The 21863-nt window shown below is 40.6% G+C and overlaps 1 protein-coding gene across 1 annotated transcript; it reads right to left on the bottom strand.

The window, feature by feature from the left end:
- Window positions 1-273: 273 nt before the first annotated feature.
- fgf18a (fibroblast growth factor 18a) lies at window positions 274-20455 on the bottom strand. Its single transcript, XM_084430277.1, has 5 exons — window positions 19316-20455; window positions 6666-6705; window positions 5689-5866; window positions 2716-2822; window positions 274-1026 (listed from the first exon to the last, which is right to left on the bottom strand). The coding sequence occupies exons 1-5, from the start codon at window positions 19345-19347 to the stop codon at window positions 757-759; spliced, it is 627 nt and encodes a 208-aa protein (XP_084286403.1). The 5' UTR covers window positions 19348-20455; the 3' UTR covers window positions 274-756.
- Between the last annotated feature and the right edge of the window lie 1408 nt (window positions 20456-21863).

Genomic DNA, 21863 nt, shown 5'->3' with positions numbered 1-21863 from the left:
TGAATTTAAGTTATAATAATAAAACATTCATAGTTAATAATAACTTTCGAATGACCTGGAATAGGATGGATCATTGTTATGGTGTTTTTTTGTGCTTTCGAGAGCTTGACGAACATGATCACTATAAACGAGAGACACACAAGTTTAGAGTGACATGAGGCGAGTAAATGATGCCTAAGTTTTCATTTTTGGCTAACCATGTCCTTTAAGTCAGGTCTTATCCAAGGAGCACTCCCGTACAACAGTAGCCTTTCTCTTATCTGTTTCTCTCTTGGATGTCCATGTCTTTCTTTCTTTCTTTTCATTCATTCTTCAGGTATATCTGCTCCTCTCCCTTAGGCGGGATCACGTCCAAGTCTTGTCTTAGGAAAATTGCAACACGATCAGCATCTACAGGCCAACGTGGTTGTGTTTTGTTGCGTGTCTTCATTGGATGTGCAGCCTTAACGCTTCCTCCGCCCGAGCGCTGGGCCGGCCGTTTGCTTGTGTTTGCTTTGGTTAGTCATCTCCGTGTCAGAAGTGAGCTGTCGTAAACCACAGCTCTGGTGTAAATTAGCTAGTATTTATTATTTGGGTTGTAGAGGTCCAACCCAGTGGAATATAAAGTGATGCCATGGCATTGTCTGGTCAAACAAAGACAAGACGGTCCTGCTTTGCATTAGCAGTGTCATTTTCACTGGACTGTGGAGTAGGACTGTCTTTTTGTTTATTCCTAGTCCTCATGTAAACGTTAGCAGTGGGATATTGGCGTGCGCGTTAACGTGGGCGCGCGGCACGCACCCTCTTGCTCCTCTTGCTGACGGTGGTGAAGCGGAACGGCGTTAAGTCCGGCTGCTCTCCGGGCGGGAAGCGCTTCATGAAGTGGACGTCCTGCTGGTTGGGAAGCGTGTGCGGACCACGGCGAGGGCGCCCTCTTTTGGTGAAGCCCACGTACCACCCTGTGTAGCGTGCTGACATTAGCGCTGTGTAGTTGTTTTCCAGAACCTTCTCTATGAAGACACAGTCTGCGCTACGATTGCTGGCCTTCTGGGGAAGAGAGAAAAGTCCATACACACATATGGAGACAAACATACACAAACAAAGAGAGTGTGTTAGCTTGACCATGAACATTATATGTTTAATGCATTTAAAAACCCCAAACTTGGACTAATAGTCACAAATATCCATGTTTGTTGATCATCTATATTAGTGGGTTCTCAACCTTTTTGATTCCACGTAGGAACATTCAAAACAATGCTGTGTTCTGGGCTAAATGCGCTCGCTGTATGTGTGTAGCCTACATATGATGGTATTTTGACCAGCTGAACTCGTGAAGAAGAGAGAAAATGTGTAAAGGAGTCAAAACAGCGGCAGGAATCCCTCCGTCACACACAAACGAAGATCTGCTGCGAGGAGACGCGGTTCTGACGCCTGAACCGAACTGTGATGGGCAACATCACGATTATGATGAGAAAAAATAGGTATGCTTAGGGCAGATGTCCTTTTTCGAGTTGCTTCTTCTGACATCATGTCCCATTTTTGGTTTGTTTACATGTCTTTGGTCCGTGTTGCGTTCATATTTCATTAGAACCGCACCAGAGTTGATTTGATTGGACCATCTTTTCAGGGCTCTCGGTCCGCTTGTTTGGTTCAGATGGCAGCGTTCACACTTATTCAAATGAACCGCATTAACAGAGCAATCAAACCAGGGGTCGTTTTAATCCAACCAAACATGCCAAGTGTGAACACATCCTTAGATGCACTCATACCTTTAACACTGTCAGTTTTGGGGATTTGACAACCCATTTACTTACAGATCTGAGTCACGAAATGTCTCGTTCACACAGCAACTTACAGTAGCGTCTCGAATACTGTGTGTATGAACAGGAGTCAAGCCCGTATTCTCTAAGTAATATCAAAGATGGCGACCTCAATAAAACTGAAAATCACTTTTAAGTTACTGAATACCACACACGAAAACCTGCATTTGTGCAGCGCAGAACAGCTTTCTCCCACTGTATGATTTTGCCAGGTAAGACATGGTCCTGGATCAACATATTTTGTCAAAATTTTGTCCTACCCCTAAACCTAACCCTGCCCATAACTTTTCCCTAAAATCAGAGGGAAATGATAGGTAAATAACACTGATGTTGAAGCACTTCACCCTGGTTCTAAGCCTAAACTTGACATAAACTGTAAACTTGTCCCTCAAATCTGATTGGTTGATTGGAAAGTTGTTCCAGGATCAACAAAGATGTTGATCCAGGAACATGTGGTAGTTGGTGAAAACACGTTCACCGTATGACGCTGCGCTTCCTGAAAGTGCCGCAAGCCAGATCGTAGAACCATTGGGAAACGCAGCCCCAGTCTGGTTCCGTTCACACAGCGCGGGTTTTCCGAGAATGCGGTTATGAGTCCTGAAAATGTACTGGTGTGAGTTTGCTTATAGAATGCGGTTGTCACTCCCGTAAATAACTGTTGCTGTGTGAACGTGGCCTATGTGCGAACATAACATTAGGACTCAAATACAGGACTGACACCCGTATTCTGCTGCTGTGTGAACGTGGTCTTTTCCATCTTGTGAGTTTGTGAGTTACATATTGCATTGTGTGTTAAAGGAAATGCACGTAAATGTAGAAACAGAATATACAATATACATATACAAAGTGACAAGGCTTATGTTTTAACTTCTGTTTCAATACAGGAAGGAAACAACGTGAAGGAAGTGTGTTTCACCTTGCCTACGAGCTTTCCCCTGCGGTTCATACACAGGTAATAATTGGTCTCCTTCCCTCGGATTCGCACCTGGCTGCCGAAGGTGTCTGCCTCCACTACGAGCTGGGCTTGTGAAGAGACAGGCAGAGAGACAGACAGACGTTACTAAAATATCACGGTGAGCTCTGGTTTTGCAGTGACGTAAATAATTAAGGTTTATAATCTGATGTGATGGCTCTGTTTCAGCAGCTGCCTTGACTGGCACTATTAATGACCAAGATTGATAACCTGATTTAAACCAAAATAAATAAAAAGCTCAGTATAATTGACATCAGCGGTTGACAGAGGTATAGATAACCATCACACTCATGCTTGTCAGTCTTTTCTTATTATTTCTATGTTTGAAATGACATGCTAGCATGCTGCTAACTGCATTGTATACTGTGCCTACTACAAATGCAACAATACCAGAATATTTTCCGTTTCTATACAGATTTTTTCTTGGTGTATTTAAGAAACAAAACTAATGAATATAATTTTAGCTGTTTTACCTTAATTTGATTTAAAGCATTTTGATAAAAGATATGAGATATGCAACAATATTGTATATAGTGCTACACTGTTGTCACATGACTTCATTACATTGCATGTTTTTTTTATTTGACATCCAGTTTACAACGTTTTTTTTCACACGTTTTAACTTTCTGCTATCTGATCAAATAATGAGTCAAGACAAAGGTGTTAAAAAATTGGCTTCACTTCCGGTTCATTGTAATGCATTATGGGATACATGTTGGCAGTGGTGGGTGATCGAGATTTCCATGCATATTCCAGACAATATTCATAATGCACGGCACGTGTTGTACTATGCTCTTCTGAACATTGCCTCTCTGTCACTTGATTTTAAAAACCTCCATTTCACGCTTTATTTCACTGAGGTCATTCAGCCTGTGTGTGTGTGTGTGTGTGTGTGTGTGTGTGTGTGTGTGTGTGTGTGTTTCAGGATATGGCAGTTGAAGCTCTGAAATGGCTCCTTGCGTGACCTTTATGAGCGCAGGGGTCACTGGAGATCAATAACCTCTTTGTCGTCCTCCAATCTCTCCTCATCCAGACATCCCTCACTCGCTGTGTAAATACATTCATCCTCATCCCCCTTCCCATCTCCCTGTCTTTCTCTTCCCTTTATTTCCTGATGAGGAGAGTCGATCATAAAAACCCGGAAGCTCTCAGAACAATATTTTCACAATAAAATAATTAAAGCATTATGAGGGCGAATCTCACAAAAACCTGTCAAGATCACGTCAAGGACATTTATTTACTCAGGAGAAATGAGTAAAATTATATTTTAATTAAAATGAAACATGTTTTAGGACAATTAAGAATTTTGACATTAATTTAGTGAGAATTAAGTCCATTTCAGTCCATTTTCTCATTCAGCTGCGTTTGGGGGAAGAAAAAAAAACTATAATAAATTATTTACATTTAAAGCATTTATAAATAATGGTTAATATTTGCTGTATTACATTTCATTTAGACTGTCTTAAAAATAATGCTGTATTACATTATTAGTGTATTGTAATACATAAAAATACTTACAGTACAGTGTTATTTTAGTGTCATTTAGATACTTTATTTTTATTTTTGTATATTTCATTCAAATTTTAGTTTGCTTGAGTAACTTGTGTGTTTTTGACATTTTTATTAGTTATTGTTTTTTGTCAACAGTTTTATTAATTCTTGTTTTATTTTCAGTTATTTTAGTACATTAATTTAAACTAAAGAAAAATGAGAAATGTTGCTTTGGAAACAATATATATATATATATATATACCGGTATATACACGTTATACTTAAACGTGAAAGATTTTTTTTGTTCATGTTTCTTTTGTTATTTATTAAGTAACATTTGCTACAACTGCTACATTTATTAAAGTCTTGTAATGAAATTACAAAAAAGAGAATTTGAGGGGGAAACATGCTACATTTTCTGAAACAGTCTTTTTTTTTTAATTATTATTTCTGTGGCTTTTTGATGTTTTTGTGAGATTCATCCATGAATGAAACAGGCCCGTTGCTCGATTTGAGCACAGATAACCATTTTCAACTTCCTTGCCCTTTAAATGTGCTTCTGAAACACATCCGAGACCATTGAGAGGAGGAGAGGGGGATGGATGAATAGATGGATGGGGGAGAGGATAGTGGTCGACTGACAGGTTTTTCAGTAGCCGATAATGATATGTGGAGGTCGGGGCGGCTGATGGCCACAATTACATTTATTTCAACTCAAAATTCACAATTTTGAAAACAAAAAAATGTGCAATTGTTTGGTAGATATTAGAATTGAAACAAGTGGGAATTCGGGCTTGTTGATAAAACTAAAACTTACGATATGAGTAGTTTTATATTACTGCAACGATGTACATCACATACACTCTTAGAAGAAAAGGCTCTGTATAGAATCATAAAAGGTGCTTTCAGCCGCTTCATACAGAACCTTTTAGAGGTTCCATCATCAGACTGTTTCTGGATTTAATGTTAATGAATTCATTTAGTTTTAATTCATTTTGATAAACTTTTTATGTATTAAACAGCATGTAAACACACTTTATCACTAGAAAAATGTAAACAACCTGTTAAACATTAAAAAGTATAATGCAGTAATGTAAGACATTTCTCCTTATTTGGAACCTTTTTGGCATAAAGTGTTCTTTTAAATTGAGTCTAGAACACTAGGGTTCTATATAGAACCATACTGAACCTTTAAGAGATGTTTCTCTTGGAATTTCAACAAAAACCTACAAGAAAACAGAATTCATTGGCGTCTTTTTCTCTCTCCCTGTCTGTAAATCACTGTATCAGCAGTAGCTGAGTCTTTGTCTTTTACTTTTCCTGTTTCCTGTGTGTGTGTGTGTCTGTGTCTGTGTGTGTGGTCTGTCTTTCTCATGTGAGTTTGCTAAAAGAGTGAGACATACATGTGTGTGTGTGTGTTGTTACCATATTTGTCTCCGTCCTCTCCGCGGGCGCTGATCTTGCGTCCGAGCACCTGGACGTGTTTGCCACTCGTGCGGCTGTATAGCTGGTACACGCGATGATGTCGCCGGCTCATGGCGTCTCGTGCACGAGTCTGGTTCTCCACGTGCACACTAAAGTTCACTCCATCCACTCCAAACACCTGCAGGCAACAGACCACACACATCCTCATCCACTCTTTCTTCCCTTCTTAATCTGACATTTTTCTGTAGTGAAATCATTGTAAAAACAAAAAAAGCACCATGGTAATGGCCTATAGTTTGACTTTATTGTGTTTATTGTTAACGCAGGCATTTCATATCAGAATGTGAGTCTGCAGTGGACTGTGGATGATTTGAAACACCACCGGTCAAATTCAGCCTCCAGAGCATCTTATACCAGCGGTAACAATTTTTGTTTTTCACATTTATCGATATTTGATTTATTGATTATTACATAAACTTTTCATTAATGTTAACCAGTACTAAATGACTTAGTGTGTGTTGTTGGCTGCATTACCTACTGTACAACAGAAGCCTAAAACAATGACTATATGACTTTGATGACTATAATAAGGTTTCATTTGTTAACATTAGTTAACTACTGTAAACGATGAACAATACTTCTACAGCATTTGTTGATCTTAATGTTTATTTCAACATTTACTTTAAGACCAAAAGTTGTTACCGTTATTTAATGCACTGTGAACAAACAATGAAGAATTGTATTTTTAATGCCTTTCGTTAACAAAGATTATTAAATGCTGAGAAAATGTTAGCTACACTATACAAAACGATTTTCGAAGTTGTAAAGTTCGTATCAAGTGTTAGCAAATTAATGAAAATGTATGATTATTATCACAAACATATTTGAAATAACATTTACTGATAAATTGTGCACAATAAGACCAGGAATGTGTATTAAACAGTCCATTTTGTTTGATGTTGAGCAGGTTAACTCACCTGTAGAGGATTACACATGACCAGCATCATCTGGATATACCTGAGGAGAGAGAGAGAGAGAGAGAGAGAGAGAGAGAGAGCAAGGTCAGGTGAGTGCTACCATGGTAACAAAAACAAATCCACCCTGCATCCCAAAGCCCTGCTGACGGAGCAGATCCACAGGGAAAGGGATGTTATAATTAACATCTCAAGGGCTTGAAGTCTATGTAAAGGCTAATGTACAGTCAGATCATGCTCATTATCACAAAATAAACCTTGACTCGGGTCTTATATCCTAGAGTTTGTTTATCCCACTTATTATGCTGCTACTTATCAAATAAAAAAATAAAAACACCTTATGCGAGATATCAGATTCATTAGAAGCTATAGGGAAATAGCTAGAACAGTGAGCAAAAATGTTTGCTCTACAAACCAATGATGTGATGACAAATACCAGTTTGCAATATAAAGCAGCATAATGGACTGTCTTTGTACAGGAAGAATAACTGGAAACGAATGACACAGGAGGACTCGCACATTACAAATGACCAAATGTCCGATTACGTTACAAATAAGGTGGAGAGAAGTTATATGTTGTGACTTCAGCTTCTAAGAACCCTGGGAAATGTGAAAAAGGTCCATTGTTAACAATAAGATCTATAGCATGCATTTAGAAAATAGATGAATTTGCATTTCATGCTGATTTTCTGCTACTTTCCCTTCTTGGTTTAATCTCCACATGTTGTTGGAAAAGGGAAAAACCTGACATTTGAAGCATAACTCAGATTTTCATGGAAACTTGGACGTCCGTGGGTGTGAGTAAGATTTTAAGCGTATAAGAGCGAGTGGATGAGGGCAGCGCTGCACGGCCCACGGTAAAGTTCTCCATCACCACAGGCCCGTTTCTGGCAGGGGACTGTGACTTTGAAATCGAACAGGCCTGCAGGACGGATCAGCGCGTCTGCTCAACATAAGTCAGTGTGAAAAGTCCGGTGTTATGACAGCCAGAGAGGAGACCACAGGCCCCTACGGGACTAACGCCTCTGCAAACTCCAAACTTTAGAAACCAGTGGAGGAACAGGTTTCACTTCTGCTCAAATACGCTTGAAGTGTGTATTTTTTCTGATGTAAAAACACTTTCTCCTATCCCAGCTAAATATGTAGAGACAACTATAAGTAAACCATTCGCAGCGTAAAACTGTGAGACTGATTGTTTGAGCTTCAACTTCGGATCAACCAATGAAGCGTCGTTGAACTAAATTGAATCAACATTGAGCTGAATAACGACCAATGTCTTCTGTAGAGCTGCGTTACAGCTGAAACTGTCAATCATTTCATAATGCAGTCTTAAAAATAAAAAAGAGGGTTTTTTCCATAGAAGAACCGTGTTTGGTTCCTGAAAGAACCTTTCAATGAACAGTTCTTAAAAGAACCATGTTTGTCTTAGTGTGAAGGACATTAAAACAAATCTAAAGAACCTTTTTCCACAATAAAGAACCTTTTGTACAATGGAATGGAACCAAACGTGTAATCGGTTCTACATGGAACCATCAATGCCAATAAAGAACCTTAATGAATTTTGCAATCCTGTGAAGAAGCTTTGACACATTCTGTATCGACTTGTAAGGACGATCTGTTCTGGAAACCTGTTTGGAAACATTATTTTTGCAATTGCTTTTTGCAGAAATTACATGCTTCTCCTTCAAATGCAATTAGATGTTTTTGTTTCAGAGTTTAAAATGGTTTATCATAATGAATTAAACACAGTGCTGTTGGAAAGGAGAACAGAATGAACTGTTAAACTGAGTCCTGAAGAGCTTCCCATTGATGTGAACACTAAAATTGCTTAGAAATAAGACCAGATACAAATGACTCAATAGTTGTCAAATGTCACAGAGTAAGAGTATAAAAGCATTTGATCATGATTTTATATTGAGATCATATTGAGATCTGGCAGTAAATACATGTGAGACCAATGGGAAACATTTGAGAAGCAACAAAGATCTCTCATTTCTTTTATTTATTTGTCTGCTCTGAAGATATTAACCTACTGCAAATCCTCTAAATCATCAACATGATCAACACTTTCTAAAAAACCTGTCTACGTGCCATCTGTCATCTGACTGATAGTTCATAATTGTACAAACGTCCTCCTTCAGGTCGTGGTTCACGTGTCTTTTTGCTGTGAAATCCTTACTGAATTTTATAAAGTAAATGTAAGAATAACTTATATTGTTAGTAATATTTCAAGATGAACACTTGCTGGACAGAAACAACTTGATTAACCATACATACAAGTGTTAAAATGTGAGTATCAAATATGATCCATCAGGCTTTAAGGAAGGTTTATTTGTTCATCTCGCAGTCATCATTGTATTGCATATATATTCTCATTATATCAGACTATATGAACCACAAAAACCTGATGTATCAAATATGATACTCAACAAAAAAACACATTTTGTCAAAATGTTCAGTAAACTCTTCCATTTAAAGAATTTTTTTTTATTTTTCTGTCAATTATTTCATGTCAAGCTTTACAGGGTTAATGAGAATCTCCATTGTGATTTTTCTTTATGTAGAGACTTTAAAACAAACACATGCAGGACTGTGGACTGTTGCTGAGCTCATGAAGTCTACATGATGCTGGTCAACACCTGCTCAACACAAGAGGTAGAGCTTCAGTTTGATGTGTTTTGCGAACAGATTTTAGAAGTTCTGATGCCACATGTGTCATGTTTGGGATGTTAAAATGCATTCTTCAATACCAGTTTAATGTGCAAATTGGCATTTTCCCATGCAGAACTCACTGTCATGATACTAAGGTTTTGCTATATAGTTGGATGGTTTTAGCACATTGATTTGGTTTGCTCTGTAATCTTCTGGTCTCTAGATATGGCTCAGTGTAAGTCTGTGGGATTTTCTCAGCTGTTTTATCATCCACCAGGTGAAAACCTTGAGTTTGATCACTTAAAGTAACAAAACAAATGTCTGTTGCACAGCGGTATGGGAAGCGTAATGTGTAATGTTACTGTATCTCTGAATGTGTTTGTTTAATGCAGGGTTGTTCTCGTTTACTAAAACTGAAACCATAAAACAAAAAATCATGACATGAACTTAAAACCTATATAGGCATTTAAAAAATATATTAACACTTTACTAAAAGCCTTTAATTTATAATGCATTATAAAGTTATTCATAACGTACATTCCCTGCACATCTGAAGTTGGTTGCTAGCCATGTGTTTTAATGCATTATAAATTAAGCGTGTTCAGTGAAGAATTATAATCAAATGTATCATAACTGTGGTTACAATTACTCTTGAGATCATACATTGCATTGTAAGGTACATTACAAGGCATAATTAATGCATTAATAACACTTTTATAATGCATTATAAATAGTAGTGTTACCAAAAATAAATATGACAAAAAAAAAAAAGACATCTATATCAAAAACTATAATAGGATATCAGCGATATTAAAATAAAATGACACTGGTTGTGTTTCACCTTCATATTCTCTTTATTTTCTCTCTCTCTCACACAGCTTGTGCACACATTTCTCAGTCTTTCCCTCCCTGTGTCCTTCTTGGCAAATGTTTCGTGAAAACAGTGAATCAGATATCGCTCTCTCTCTCTGGGTGGTGTGGGTGTGGTCACTGTGATGTCACTCATTGAGAAGGCGACGGTGGGTGTGAACGGAGAGAGAAAAAGCGGAACACATCACTTCCTCCTTATCGTCTCGCCAGTGACCCCGCGACCTCCCCATGACTGAATGTCTGAGATCATGAGCGTGTGGGTGTGTGTACAAGTTTTGCTATACTTGTGAGGCCAAAATGCTTTGTTGACGCTAGTCAAAAATCTCCTCACTCATAGTTGGCTTTTAAGCAAACGACAGCAGGTATGCTCATAAATTGGCTGTAAGTGTGCTTCTCTTAGTGGTTAGTGTGAGGGTTGGTTTCAGTTCCAGTCCTCGGGACCCGCTGCTCTGCACATTTTGTATGTCTCCCTTATTTAACACACCTGAACCAGATCATCAGCTCATTGTGTGTCAGATAAGAGAGACATACAAACTGTGCAGAGCAAGGGGTCCCGAGGACTGGAATTGAGAACCACTGGTTTAGGGTATAAAAGGTCTTTACCAATCTCAGATAGAATGCACATTTTGCCTGGATGTTTATTAGATATATACTGTATATATTCATCTGGAAGAGAGTGAATGCTAAAACGTTGCCTTTTGAATGCAAATTCTATGTAAATTATAAGTAGGCCATTCATAGGCTAACGCTGTGTTGTTTTCATAACATGGCTGTTTGTCCAACCAATGGTTTGAAAACTTGTCTTTTTCATGATTATTTTGGTGATTCAGAAATGACACGTCTCATCTTTTAACAGACGTCTTAGTCACATGTGTGCTTATTCAGAGACAGCCGAAAAAGAAGGCTTATGATTTCTTACATGGTTTCAAAAGCAACACGATTCCATCGACTCTATTGACACACTCGATTCCAGAAATGCCCTCTGACCTCTGATGTAACGGCGCATCAGTGAGCCCACTCCACCAGATTCCCAGTCAATGAGGTTTCCTCTGTCTGACGTTATGATTAGTGAGAATTGCGGCTAGGTTGCGGCTCTTTGCGACATTAATATTACTCTGATCGCGATAAGACGGTAGTTTTTGATTTATTCTGGATGATTCAGCTGCGGCCCGTCGCTTGTTTACATCCCAAAAATTCACCCCGCAAAATGAAATCACCACCAGGGTCAGTGGAGACGCCGAAAACAGAGGAAAACATGCCGGAGGGGAAAAAAAAAAAAGACAGGAATGGAGGAGATATGAAAGGAATTGAGAGAGTGTTTCTCATCTTGTCGTTTTAAATCCCTTGCTCTTTCTCTCCCTTCCTCTCTCTTGTTTCCCTGTCTGGAAGTAGAGAATGAAAGACTCCCCCACACTGCCTCAGCTATGAAGAGATATGTGAGAGAAGAAGGAAGCGTCTCACCAGCTGACAGCTGCAATGAGACAGACACACACATGTACACGCTCTCTCCATCATGCCTGTCAACACACACTTAATGTACACATGCACTCATAACATGACAAAACCACACAATTAAAGGAATGCAAGTTGATGGAATAGGTCACCCAAAACTTTGTGATTTACTCGCCCAAAATTGGCGGTAGGAATGATTTTTACTCAAAAATTGCAAGTAAATTTCACAAATAATGACAAAGAAACGGCAAGTAACACATTGTGAAATTTTGTTGTAGAAAGACTGAAATTGTATTTTCTCGTAAGACATATACTTCAGTCATTTTTGTTTTATTTACAACTTCGAAGAAATATTTTTTAACAGTGTCCTAGAAACGTCTGCCTGTTTTTTTTTTATTATTATTACTGTTTTCCTTACAGTAAAAGTGGTGTGAATGAACGCTGTTGAGATAAAAAAAAAAAAAAAAGGCTTATCGGTTAATTTTGAATGAAATTGTAGTTTATTCCTCACACAAAGCTTCATATGCTTCAGAAGATATATATATATAGTATAATTTAGTACAGAAAGGCATATGGACTACTGTGATTATGTAATGTTCTTTATTTTTAAATGCTTGTTTTATTTAATTATTTCAGATCGACATCTCTGCAAATATTTCCATTAAGTTAAAAGGTTATTTCTGAATGTTCTGAAAATCTCAACTGCTTGATTGTTTATATCATCGCAAAAATTACACTATATTTTGGCACAGCTCTCTATATAAAGTTGTATATACACTCACGTAAAGCGATATATACCACACAGCAAATCTCAACTGCTTGATTACGTGTATTGTCGTAAATGTAAACTATTTTATCGCCCAGTTGTAATCTACTAAATGTGATTACATGTACATGGCATTAAGATATTATACACATTGACATCATGATTCTCCGTAAAGCTACTTTGGAACAATACACATTTCTGAAAAGCGCTATACAAATATACTTGACTTGACATGCTGTAGTGTGGAGGATATATTCAACAGTAAAAACGAACAGAAATGCTGTTCATTGAACTTAACTTGTTTTGAATCGGAGCATTTCTTTAAAATGTTCTTAAAACACACACACACACACACACTGTGACATTTCATTCCCATTCATTCCCATTCAAATGTGTTGTTCACATCAGCTAAACACTCCCTACAATAAACAGCAAACCACAGGAACACACACCCTATAATAGCAGCACAGTGTACAAAAACCACATTTCCCATGTTCACTGTTGTTGCACGCTTGGCAACTACCCACACATGATGTACAGTAACAGTCTGTCTGATGATTGTTTACTTGTCTGGAGGAACATTGCATACGTGAAGGTAAAAGCTTTTATGACGATGTATAAATGAAAAAAAATCTGCACATTTCTTTTTACTTTTGAGAACATTATTAGAGACCAGATAACTGAATGAATGTTGTCTTGATGTTACTGGAAGAACATTTGTTCATAACATTGAGAGAACCTTGCCAGAACATTCTGAGAACGTTCCCTGTTATCTGTGTTCACGCTGTCCTTCATTACGGTAGGCTCAGTTGCTGAATAGTTGGCGATTTGCTCCGAAAATTGGCTTTGATGTGTAAATGTCATAACTGTCATAATAACGATGATTTCTAAACAAGTCGTTTTACAGCTTCGTTTCCATTGTGAATGGAGTGTGTTTGCCTAGTACAGCAAACTCTTATTCCAAAGGACAAGGGAAATCATGTTTTCCACAATATGTCCACTTTAACCTTTGACCTCACAAGACCTGAATCAATGGCACTGTTTACACCTGGTATTAAGATGTGTTTTGGTCGATTGGATCACTAGTGGACGACGCTAAATACAGGTGTAAATGGGGTCTAAAACATTTTGAGCTTCCGTCTACTTCCAGAGGTAGTGGAAAGCGCATTCGCCCGGATTGCTTTAGTAGTGTAAACGCTCATGTGGTCGAATGTGTTCGAACAGCCACAGAAGACCATCAACTCTCCGCCTATACTGACCTAACGCGTGAACATTATGGGAAGAGCTCTAGCCAGACGGGATTTAAACTGTCGGCTGAAGACACAAGTTTGGTTTGAAGACAAAAATGTACCAAGCTCAATGTTCTCTCACCATTACTGATTTCTAACACACACTCACGGTGTTCGGCTGGTCTTGCGTCTGTCAGAGCAGAAACGAAAGCTGACGCTCTCCGCGTGCTCTCCGCATCTCCGGTCGCGTTCATATGTAAATTGTGCGAGCTTATTTCGTCCATTAAATCAAAAGATCTGAAAAATCCCATGCATTTACCCGCTCATAGACCCTAAACAAGACTTTAATTCTTTCCCTATTGGCTAATATGCTTTCAAGTCATAGTGCATCTCAAGTAAATGTTTATATATTTGTACTGGAAAACGAGACGAAAATACTGAGGAAGAAAAATTTTTTGCAATGAAGATGCGCATATACACTCACCTAAAGGATTACTAGGAACACCTGTTCAATTTCTCATTAATGCAATTATCTAATCAACCAATCACATGGCAGTTGCTTCAATGCATTTAGGGGTGTGGTCCTGGTCAAGACAATCTCCTGAACTCCAAACTGAATGTCAGAATGGGAAAGAAAGGTGATTTAAGCAATTTTGAGCGTGGCATGGTTGTTGGTGCCAGACGGGCCGGTCTGAGTATTTCACAATCTGCTCAGTTACTGGAATTTTCACGCACCACCATTTCTAGGGTTTACAAAGAATGGTGTGAAAAGGGAAAAACATCCAGTATGCGGCAGTCCTGTGGGCGAAAATGCCTTGTTGATGCTAGAGGTCAGAGGAGAATGGGCCGACTGATTCAAGCTGATAGAAGAGCAACTTTGACTGAAATAACCACTCGTTACAACCGAGGTATGCAGCAAAGCATTTGTGAAGCCACAACACGCACAACCTTGAGGCGGATGGGCTACAACAGCAGAAGACCCCACCGGGTACCACTCATCTCCACTACAAATAGGAAAAAGAGGCTACAATTTGCACGAGCTCACCAAAATTGGACAGTTGAAGACTGGAAAAATGTTGCCTGGTCTGATGAGTCTCGATTTCTGTTGAGACATTCAGATGGTAGAGTCAGAATTTGGCGTAAACAGAATGAGAACATGGATCCATCATGCCTTGTTACCACTGTGCAGGCTGGTGGTGGTGGTGTAATGGTGTGGGGGATGTTTTCTTGGCACACTTTAGGCCCCTTAGTGCCAATTGGGCATCGTTTAAATGCCACGGCCTACCTGAGCATTGTTTCTGACCATGTCCATCCCTTTATGACCACCATGTACCCATCCTCTGATGGCTACTTCCAGCAGGATAATGCACCATGTCACAAAGCTCGAATCATTTCAAATTGGTTTCTTGAACATGACAATGAGTTCACTGTACTAAAATGGCCCCCACAGTCACCAGATCTCAACCCAATAGAGCATCTTTGGGATGTGGTGGAACGGGAGCTTCGTGCCCTGGATGTGCATCCCACAAATCTCCATCAACTGCAAGATGCTATCCTATCAATATGGGCCAACATTTCTAAAGAATGCTTTCAGCACCTTGTTGAATCAATGCCACGTAGAATTAAGGCAGTTCTGAAGGTGAAAGGGGGTCAAACACAGTATTAGTATGGTGTTCCTAATAATCCTTTAGGTGAGTGTAGTTCCAGACTCTTCAATGGTGACTATCATGAAATGTGAGTAATGCATAACTTACCATTTATATATGACATGACCCCTTTAACCTTTGACCTTATCTTTTGTTTATAAGGGATTTATTCATAATTTGATGTTATTAGATTTTCTTGTGGCTCTAAAGTGATTAGGGGAAAAAGTTAGCTACTTAAGATGTTTTTTTTGTTTTGTTTTTGCATATAGATAGTATAGTTACAATGAGGGCCATACTAACCAGCAAAACCCCTTTATGCTGAATTATCTTCAGGGTGTTCAAAGCGATTCAAACCAATCCAATTCTTGGATTTGATCTGTCATTCTGTTCTATCATTTCCTGGTGTTTCTACAGCACATAAAACAAGTCATGAAGCGCAGCTGTCACTGCACACACACATTTTTTTTTTCTCTATTACTAAACTCCTCCACTGGCTGAAGATGTTTAAATGAAGCTGTAGGAAAATGTAAAAGCACGGGAAAGCTCTCCAGAACGGATCGAGACGGCCCTTTTCTTCACCTCCACTCATGCTGGCCCAATATGCTCACAAGCTCACGTGTGTTTGTGAAGTTTCCTCAGCAACACATTACCAATGTAAATGGAACAGAGACACTCTGTGTATCATGTTGCTAAACGGTGCGTCACCGAATGGCACAGGCTTCACCTGTCTGACCGACACACACCTGCTCTTTGACCCTTCATTCCTGAGATCACCGATCGGCCACACACCTCGGCATCATCACTGACCAGATGTGCATGTGCTGACCAGGTTCTCATGTGTGTTTATGTGTGTGTGCACCTGCTCACATAAACAGCTCCTCTCCACCTGTGTGCACTGATTTATGCTGTCTGCATTTCTGATGTTAATATGTATGAAGCTGTATACACAAACTAAGGAACTAAGCGTTCAAGGGATTGAGAGGGGTTGAGATTTTTAAAATGTTTTTGAAAAAGCCTCACGAAGCCTGCATTTATTTGATCAAAAGAATACAGTTAAACAGTAATATTGTGAAATATTATTACAATTCAAACTAGCTGTTTTCTATGTGAATATATTGTAATATGTAATTTATTCCTGTGATCAAAGCTGAATATTCAGCATCAATACTCCAGTCTTCAGTGTCACATGATCCTTCAGAAATCATTCTAATATGCTGATTTTGCTGCTCAAGAAACATTTCTGATTATTATCAATGTTGAAAACAGTTGTGCTGCTTTGTTTGAAACCATAATTCAATTATATTCAGGATTCCTTGATGAATAGAAAGTTCAAAAGAACAGCATATTTTGTAACATTATAAATGTCTTTACTGTCACTTTTGATCATTTTAATGCATCCTTGCTGAATAAAAGTATTATTAAAAAAATAAAAAGATCTTACTGACCCCAAACCTTTAAACAGTTTTGTGTGTTTGTACAATAGCTGATATACATAAGTAATAAGCCTATAGTATTTTCCATTTTCTGTGCTTATTGGGTCATTAATAAGCAAGGTCTTATTAATGCTATTGAGTGTATTAGGAATATTTAGTGCTTTACTGAGCTCGGATGCTTGTATGCGTATACTATACACACATACTGTACATTTGACTGATGTGCATTAGCGTGCATGTGTTGTGTTTCTCTAATAGGCAGCAGAGGTCATGCATGCACACTGCACACGGGCCGCACGGTGTGCAGATTTGCACATGCGAGATCTGAGCATGCTGGCTGCAGATCAGCACACATTGGCTTCGGATCTGTGCCTGTAAGGTTGGTGTTGCTGCCAAACCCTGGCTGCGCAGGTGAGACTGGCTCTGGGTCCCGTAAGAACTCTCAGCTGTTAAAACAGTAGTGCTTCACCGAGAGAGAGAGAGGGAGAGAGTGAGGGGAGAAAGAGAAAAAAAAAAACTACTTCAGCTGCAACCTCGGATTCTCCGTATCCCTCCCAAACCGCAACGAGCCTGCGGCCTGCCAGAGAGAGAGAGAGAGAGAGAGAGAAAGGTGGGGGGAATGGGGAAAGAGAAGGAGAAAGAAAGAAAGAAAGTAGCTGCGAGCTTTACTCTACTGAGCGCTATTGTCGGCGGCCAAAACAAGCAAGGTGATGACATCATCAAACCTGAGACAGAATGATTCCTGAAGGCGTTCGTGTGTAGAGTTGAGCGCAGCGAGGTGGAGTTGTATCCCAAATCACCCTGCACACCCTTCAAGCACAATTTACACCGCTGGCCAACTTTAAACAATATAGCAGCACAGGGAAGGAAAGAGAAATGCAGTCAGGGCTGTAGGTGCTGCGAGTCTTAAGATTAATGTTCCAGTGGTGTTCTCTGAAAGATCTACAGGAACAGAAAGTCCCGTTTGTGCACCGTTGCATGTAAGATATGTCACTGTAAAAGCCTCGGTTTCTGCAGCACTCACTCAAGGTCACTGGATCAGCCCTGATATGATGATATGTTTCCTAGATTTTTACTCCTCTTAGGCCCGGTTTCACAGACAGGGCTTAGATTAAGCCAGGCTTAGGCCTCAAAAGTAGCTTTTATAAATGTGCCTAAGAAAAAAAAACATTACTGGTATGCATCTTCAAACAAAACAATGGCTGATTCATTTTAAGATTTGTCAATGCAAGTTGCTTTCATTTGAAGACAGCTTAAACAGGCATTTTAGTCTGGGACTAGACTTAAGCCAGGTTCAACATTTTAAACCTATTTTGCTTCTGATGTTCTTATCAGTCTTGGCGAGTGAGACTTCATTGGTCACTTGTTTCACCAGAACAAAACAGCAGCACTTTTGCCAGACCAGGACCAACCAGCATAGAAAAAAATGGCTAGGATTTGCTATTAGAAAAATGATTACAAAGAAACTTAGTAGAAGGACTGAAATAGTATTTTCTTGTAAAACACCCTCCATAAAACTTTAAAAATAACTTTTACAGTGTATAGTGAAGCTTGACTGGTTTGTAAACAGGTACAATTCCATGCATTTCATCTTTCTACTTGTAGAGCTGCATGTGGTTTGGACATTTCCGTCCTGATGCATGAGTTGCACTAATCAAGTCTTCTTCCACTGTCTACAGCTTATCTCTACGGCCTTGAGCCAGTCACTAAACCGCAGGTGCTTCACTGAGAAGAGCTTCGAAAGAAACTGATAAATGGTGACTGACTTATCTTCACCTCATCTCAAACAAATAACCTCTAGCGCACCTGACGCCGCTCGCTTTCACAGGCGAACGAGACTTCAACACATCTGTGCCTGCTGTCTTCTGTTTCTACAGACCCTGAACTGAAACCACCTCAAATACGGTGCATTTTATCATTAGACGGTGAATCCGTTTGTAACGACACCAACCTTGAGAACAAGCGCACATGCTAAGCAAACATGATTCTAGTCTCACTTCCACAATTCCTGGCTGATTCTGCACAACTGTCTGAGAATGTTAAAGCTCTGTTTGATGTTTTTCTGTCTCTAAACGGCAGTTTCCTGTCGGAGAAGGTCACATGGCCACTGCTCTTTCCAGACAGCAGATAAGGTGCCAGCTCTGTGCCTGCTTCAACAACCATCCTTGGGCGTTATTATTAGTAATTTGGAGAGCTCGGGACCAGACAGGCGCTCCGTCTGCCTTTCGGGATATGGATTATCAGAGGCCCTTTGGTCCCATCCGCAGGTTGGGAAAGGAATGATAACCATCTCAAGATGACTGCCATGTGTGCACAATAAAAGAAAAAAGAAAAAAAGAAAGGAAAATAGGGAGAGTGGCAGACACACCTTTGGAGCTGTTTTCATTGGATGGGCCTTACCTGAGCTGGGTGTGATTGACATCTGTGTCCATGGTAACCCAGAAGTGTGATGTCATGAGATCATTATGTATGCAAGACTTGGAGTTTGTCATGTCAAGTGAAGCGTGTGGCACACAGACTGTGGTAATTGAGCTTTTTTGAAAGCAGCATTAATAATTTACGCATTACAACTCATTCTGCATGAGGTCATTCAGAAATGACTTACAAGACAGCCACCGTGGAGAGAAAGGCCCACATCGCTTCCTCCGCGTCCGTGTGGCTCCGTGCGCGCTTGAGAAACGGCTCTCCGGGTCACGGCTTCACGTCTGTCCGGTTTGTTTAATCCGTTTGAATGCAGGGTCGGCGGACGTTCCCGCTGGCGCCGGTGGACTGCATCTTTTCACCGTCAACGGGCGGCTCGGGGTCAGCGGGGTGTGAGCGCACCACCGCCGTTATGGATGGCTGCGGTCCGCGGTCGGTAACGGGCAGGGGGCGGGGCGAGGCGGGGCGCAGCTGAATCCTCCGGAGTCTGACGAACAGGTGAAGCGAAGTTCAAACGCGACCCACACCTATACGCAGTTTCCGCTCATAAAAACTTTCCTGACAGCCAGCAAAAGGTTTCCAAGCAGTCCGACCGTAACTTTTCCTGCTGAAAATGTCCTTCCACAGATAAGGATTCAAACTGATTAATTCCGTGGAGTGCATGCGCACGCGAGAGAGTCTGTGTCAATGCTGATCCGCCACGGGCGAAATGACGCGCCGCGGGAGGCAAAGCACCTGGACGGGGATGGAGCGATGAAGACGCGGCGGCGGCGAGCTGGACCCCGGGTACCGTGGAGCGTGCTCGGTCATGGCTGCTGAGACGGGGAAATGATGATGGGGGGAAAGTGAAAGGAAAGCAGAAGGAAAGGCGGAGGGGTGAGAGGCACACGCTCGCAGCCACCCGCGACAGCAGCTCCCTGCACCTGATTTCCCGGACTCAATTCTGGAGCTCCAGCGCAACAGCAGCCAAAACACGGGCCGATGACATCACCTCCAAAATGTTTGAAGGGGGAAAGAATGCAATCTGATCTTTTTATTTATTTTTTAAAATGAAGAAAGTTTGCAGCTCCCCCCCAGAACAGCGCAAAAGTCTGCCCGACGAAAGGGCTTCGGTCGATGAGGTAAAACGCGTCTCTTTTTTTGCGCATTAAAGAAGGCAACCCGTACACTGGATGCAGCGTCCACTTAACCTGCGCCGCCTCCTCTTCCTCAGCCGCTTTCATTCACAAATTCACGTAAAACGTTGGATGCAAAAACTAACAACGCGTTTTTGCGCGCGCGGTGCGTAAACGCGGCTTGTTTCTTCTCCGCTCGTTTGTCTTCTGAAGCTCCACGGCAGAGCGCAGAAATCACTCCAAGTAAAAAAAAAAAAAAAAAAAAAAGATTTCAGATCAATCCACCCTCCCTCCCTCCCCCAGCCCCCCTTCTCTCTCTCTCTCTCTCTCTCTCTCTCTCTCTCTCTCTCTCTCTCTCTCTCTCTCGCCTTTTGCTTTCCCCCTCACACACACTTATTGGATCCAAACGAGATTACTCAGCCTCTGTGTGATGTCGCCCGACTACAGCGAAAACACTCGCCAATGTCACCGTGCGCAACAAAAGAGCACAAGCGTCGGGGAAACAAGCTCAGACCGGGTCCCAAACTATAACCCCACACTTTATGAGGGCAAAAATCTGCCCCTGGTTCAAGCCCAAAATCCTCCCCTGGTTCAAGCCCAAAACCCCCCATCTCGTGTAAACCAGGACCAGCCAGAACGCTTTACGGTTCTTCAATAAGTTTAGTGCTTTTGATGCTTTTTTGGTGCGTTTCATGACTGTAAAACTCAAGAGGGCAGAGTGAAGAGAGACGGTTCGTTTGAAAGCGAGAGGGAGGTATGAAAGCTCACGGTCCGATCCAAAAGGAACATTTCTCAGCACCGCGACAGAACCGCAGACGGTCAGCCAAGCCAACACTCACCCACCCGAACCCCCCCGTCTCTCTCTCTCTCTCTCTCTCTCTCTCTCACACACACACACACACACACACACACACACACTCACACTCTCTCTCTCTCACACACACACACACACACACACACACTTTTACTTAACTATCTAAATGAGGACATACCTTAGACATCTGTTGTTTTATATAGACCTAAAAGCAAGACTAGCCCAGCCAACAAAAATATGTTATAAGAACGTTTCTCTAATGTTCCCATTAAGCTATGAAAACGTTATTTCTATGTTCTCTGGATGTTCAAAACGTCCAGTTTTTCAAATGATTTAAAAACGTTCGAGAATATGTGAACGTTAGGGAAAACATTAAGGAAGCTCAAGACAGTTTGCTGGTTAGCTGAACACCTCTTTAAATCCAGCCAGTCATGTGATCATGCTTAATTGAGAATGTCCTTTGTCTATTTATCTAACTTCTGGGGACATTTTTTTAGCTCAAAGTATAACTAAGTAAACCCACGCACACACTCAAACACAATAGTCATGTGCATGTGTGTGAGCTGGAAGACAGTTATTATTAATAGTGGGCCATGAGGGTCAGTAGTTAGTCAGTGATTTGGACTTGCAGGTCATCCCTTTGGTCCCCTCCACCCATTGTAACACACACACACACACATTGACTTTCTCCTTTAAATGCATTCATGTTTGCTTCTTGTTCAACCTCTCCCACCTCATGAAGTATGTGCCATTGGAAAGAAAGTTGTTTTTCAGAGGAAGAGAGAGGAAAGGAGGGACGGAGA

Source organism: Rutilus rutilus, assembly GCF_951802725.1.
Source record: "Rutilus rutilus genome assembly, chromosome: 14".
In the NCBI taxonomy this organism is placed as follows: Eukaryota; Metazoa; Chordata; class Actinopteri; order Cypriniformes; family Leuciscidae; genus Rutilus; species Rutilus rutilus.
Note: the sequence above shows the minus strand (reverse complement) of the source record. Positions and strands in the feature narration are given on the sequence as shown.

Coding starts and splice junctions, on each gene's coding strand:
- fgf18a (XM_084430277.1), bottom strand. CDS start 19,347: ATGTGGGCCTTTCTCTCCACGGTGGCTGTCTT. Junction 5,867..6,665: donor TCATGTGTAATCCTCTACAG/GTGAGTTAACCT, acceptor TGTTGCCTGCAG/GTGTTTGGAGTGGATGGAGT. Junction 1,027..2,715: donor GGGGAAAGCTCGTAGGCAAG/GTGAAACACACT, acceptor TCTCTTCCCCAG/AAGGCCAGCAATCGTAGCGC.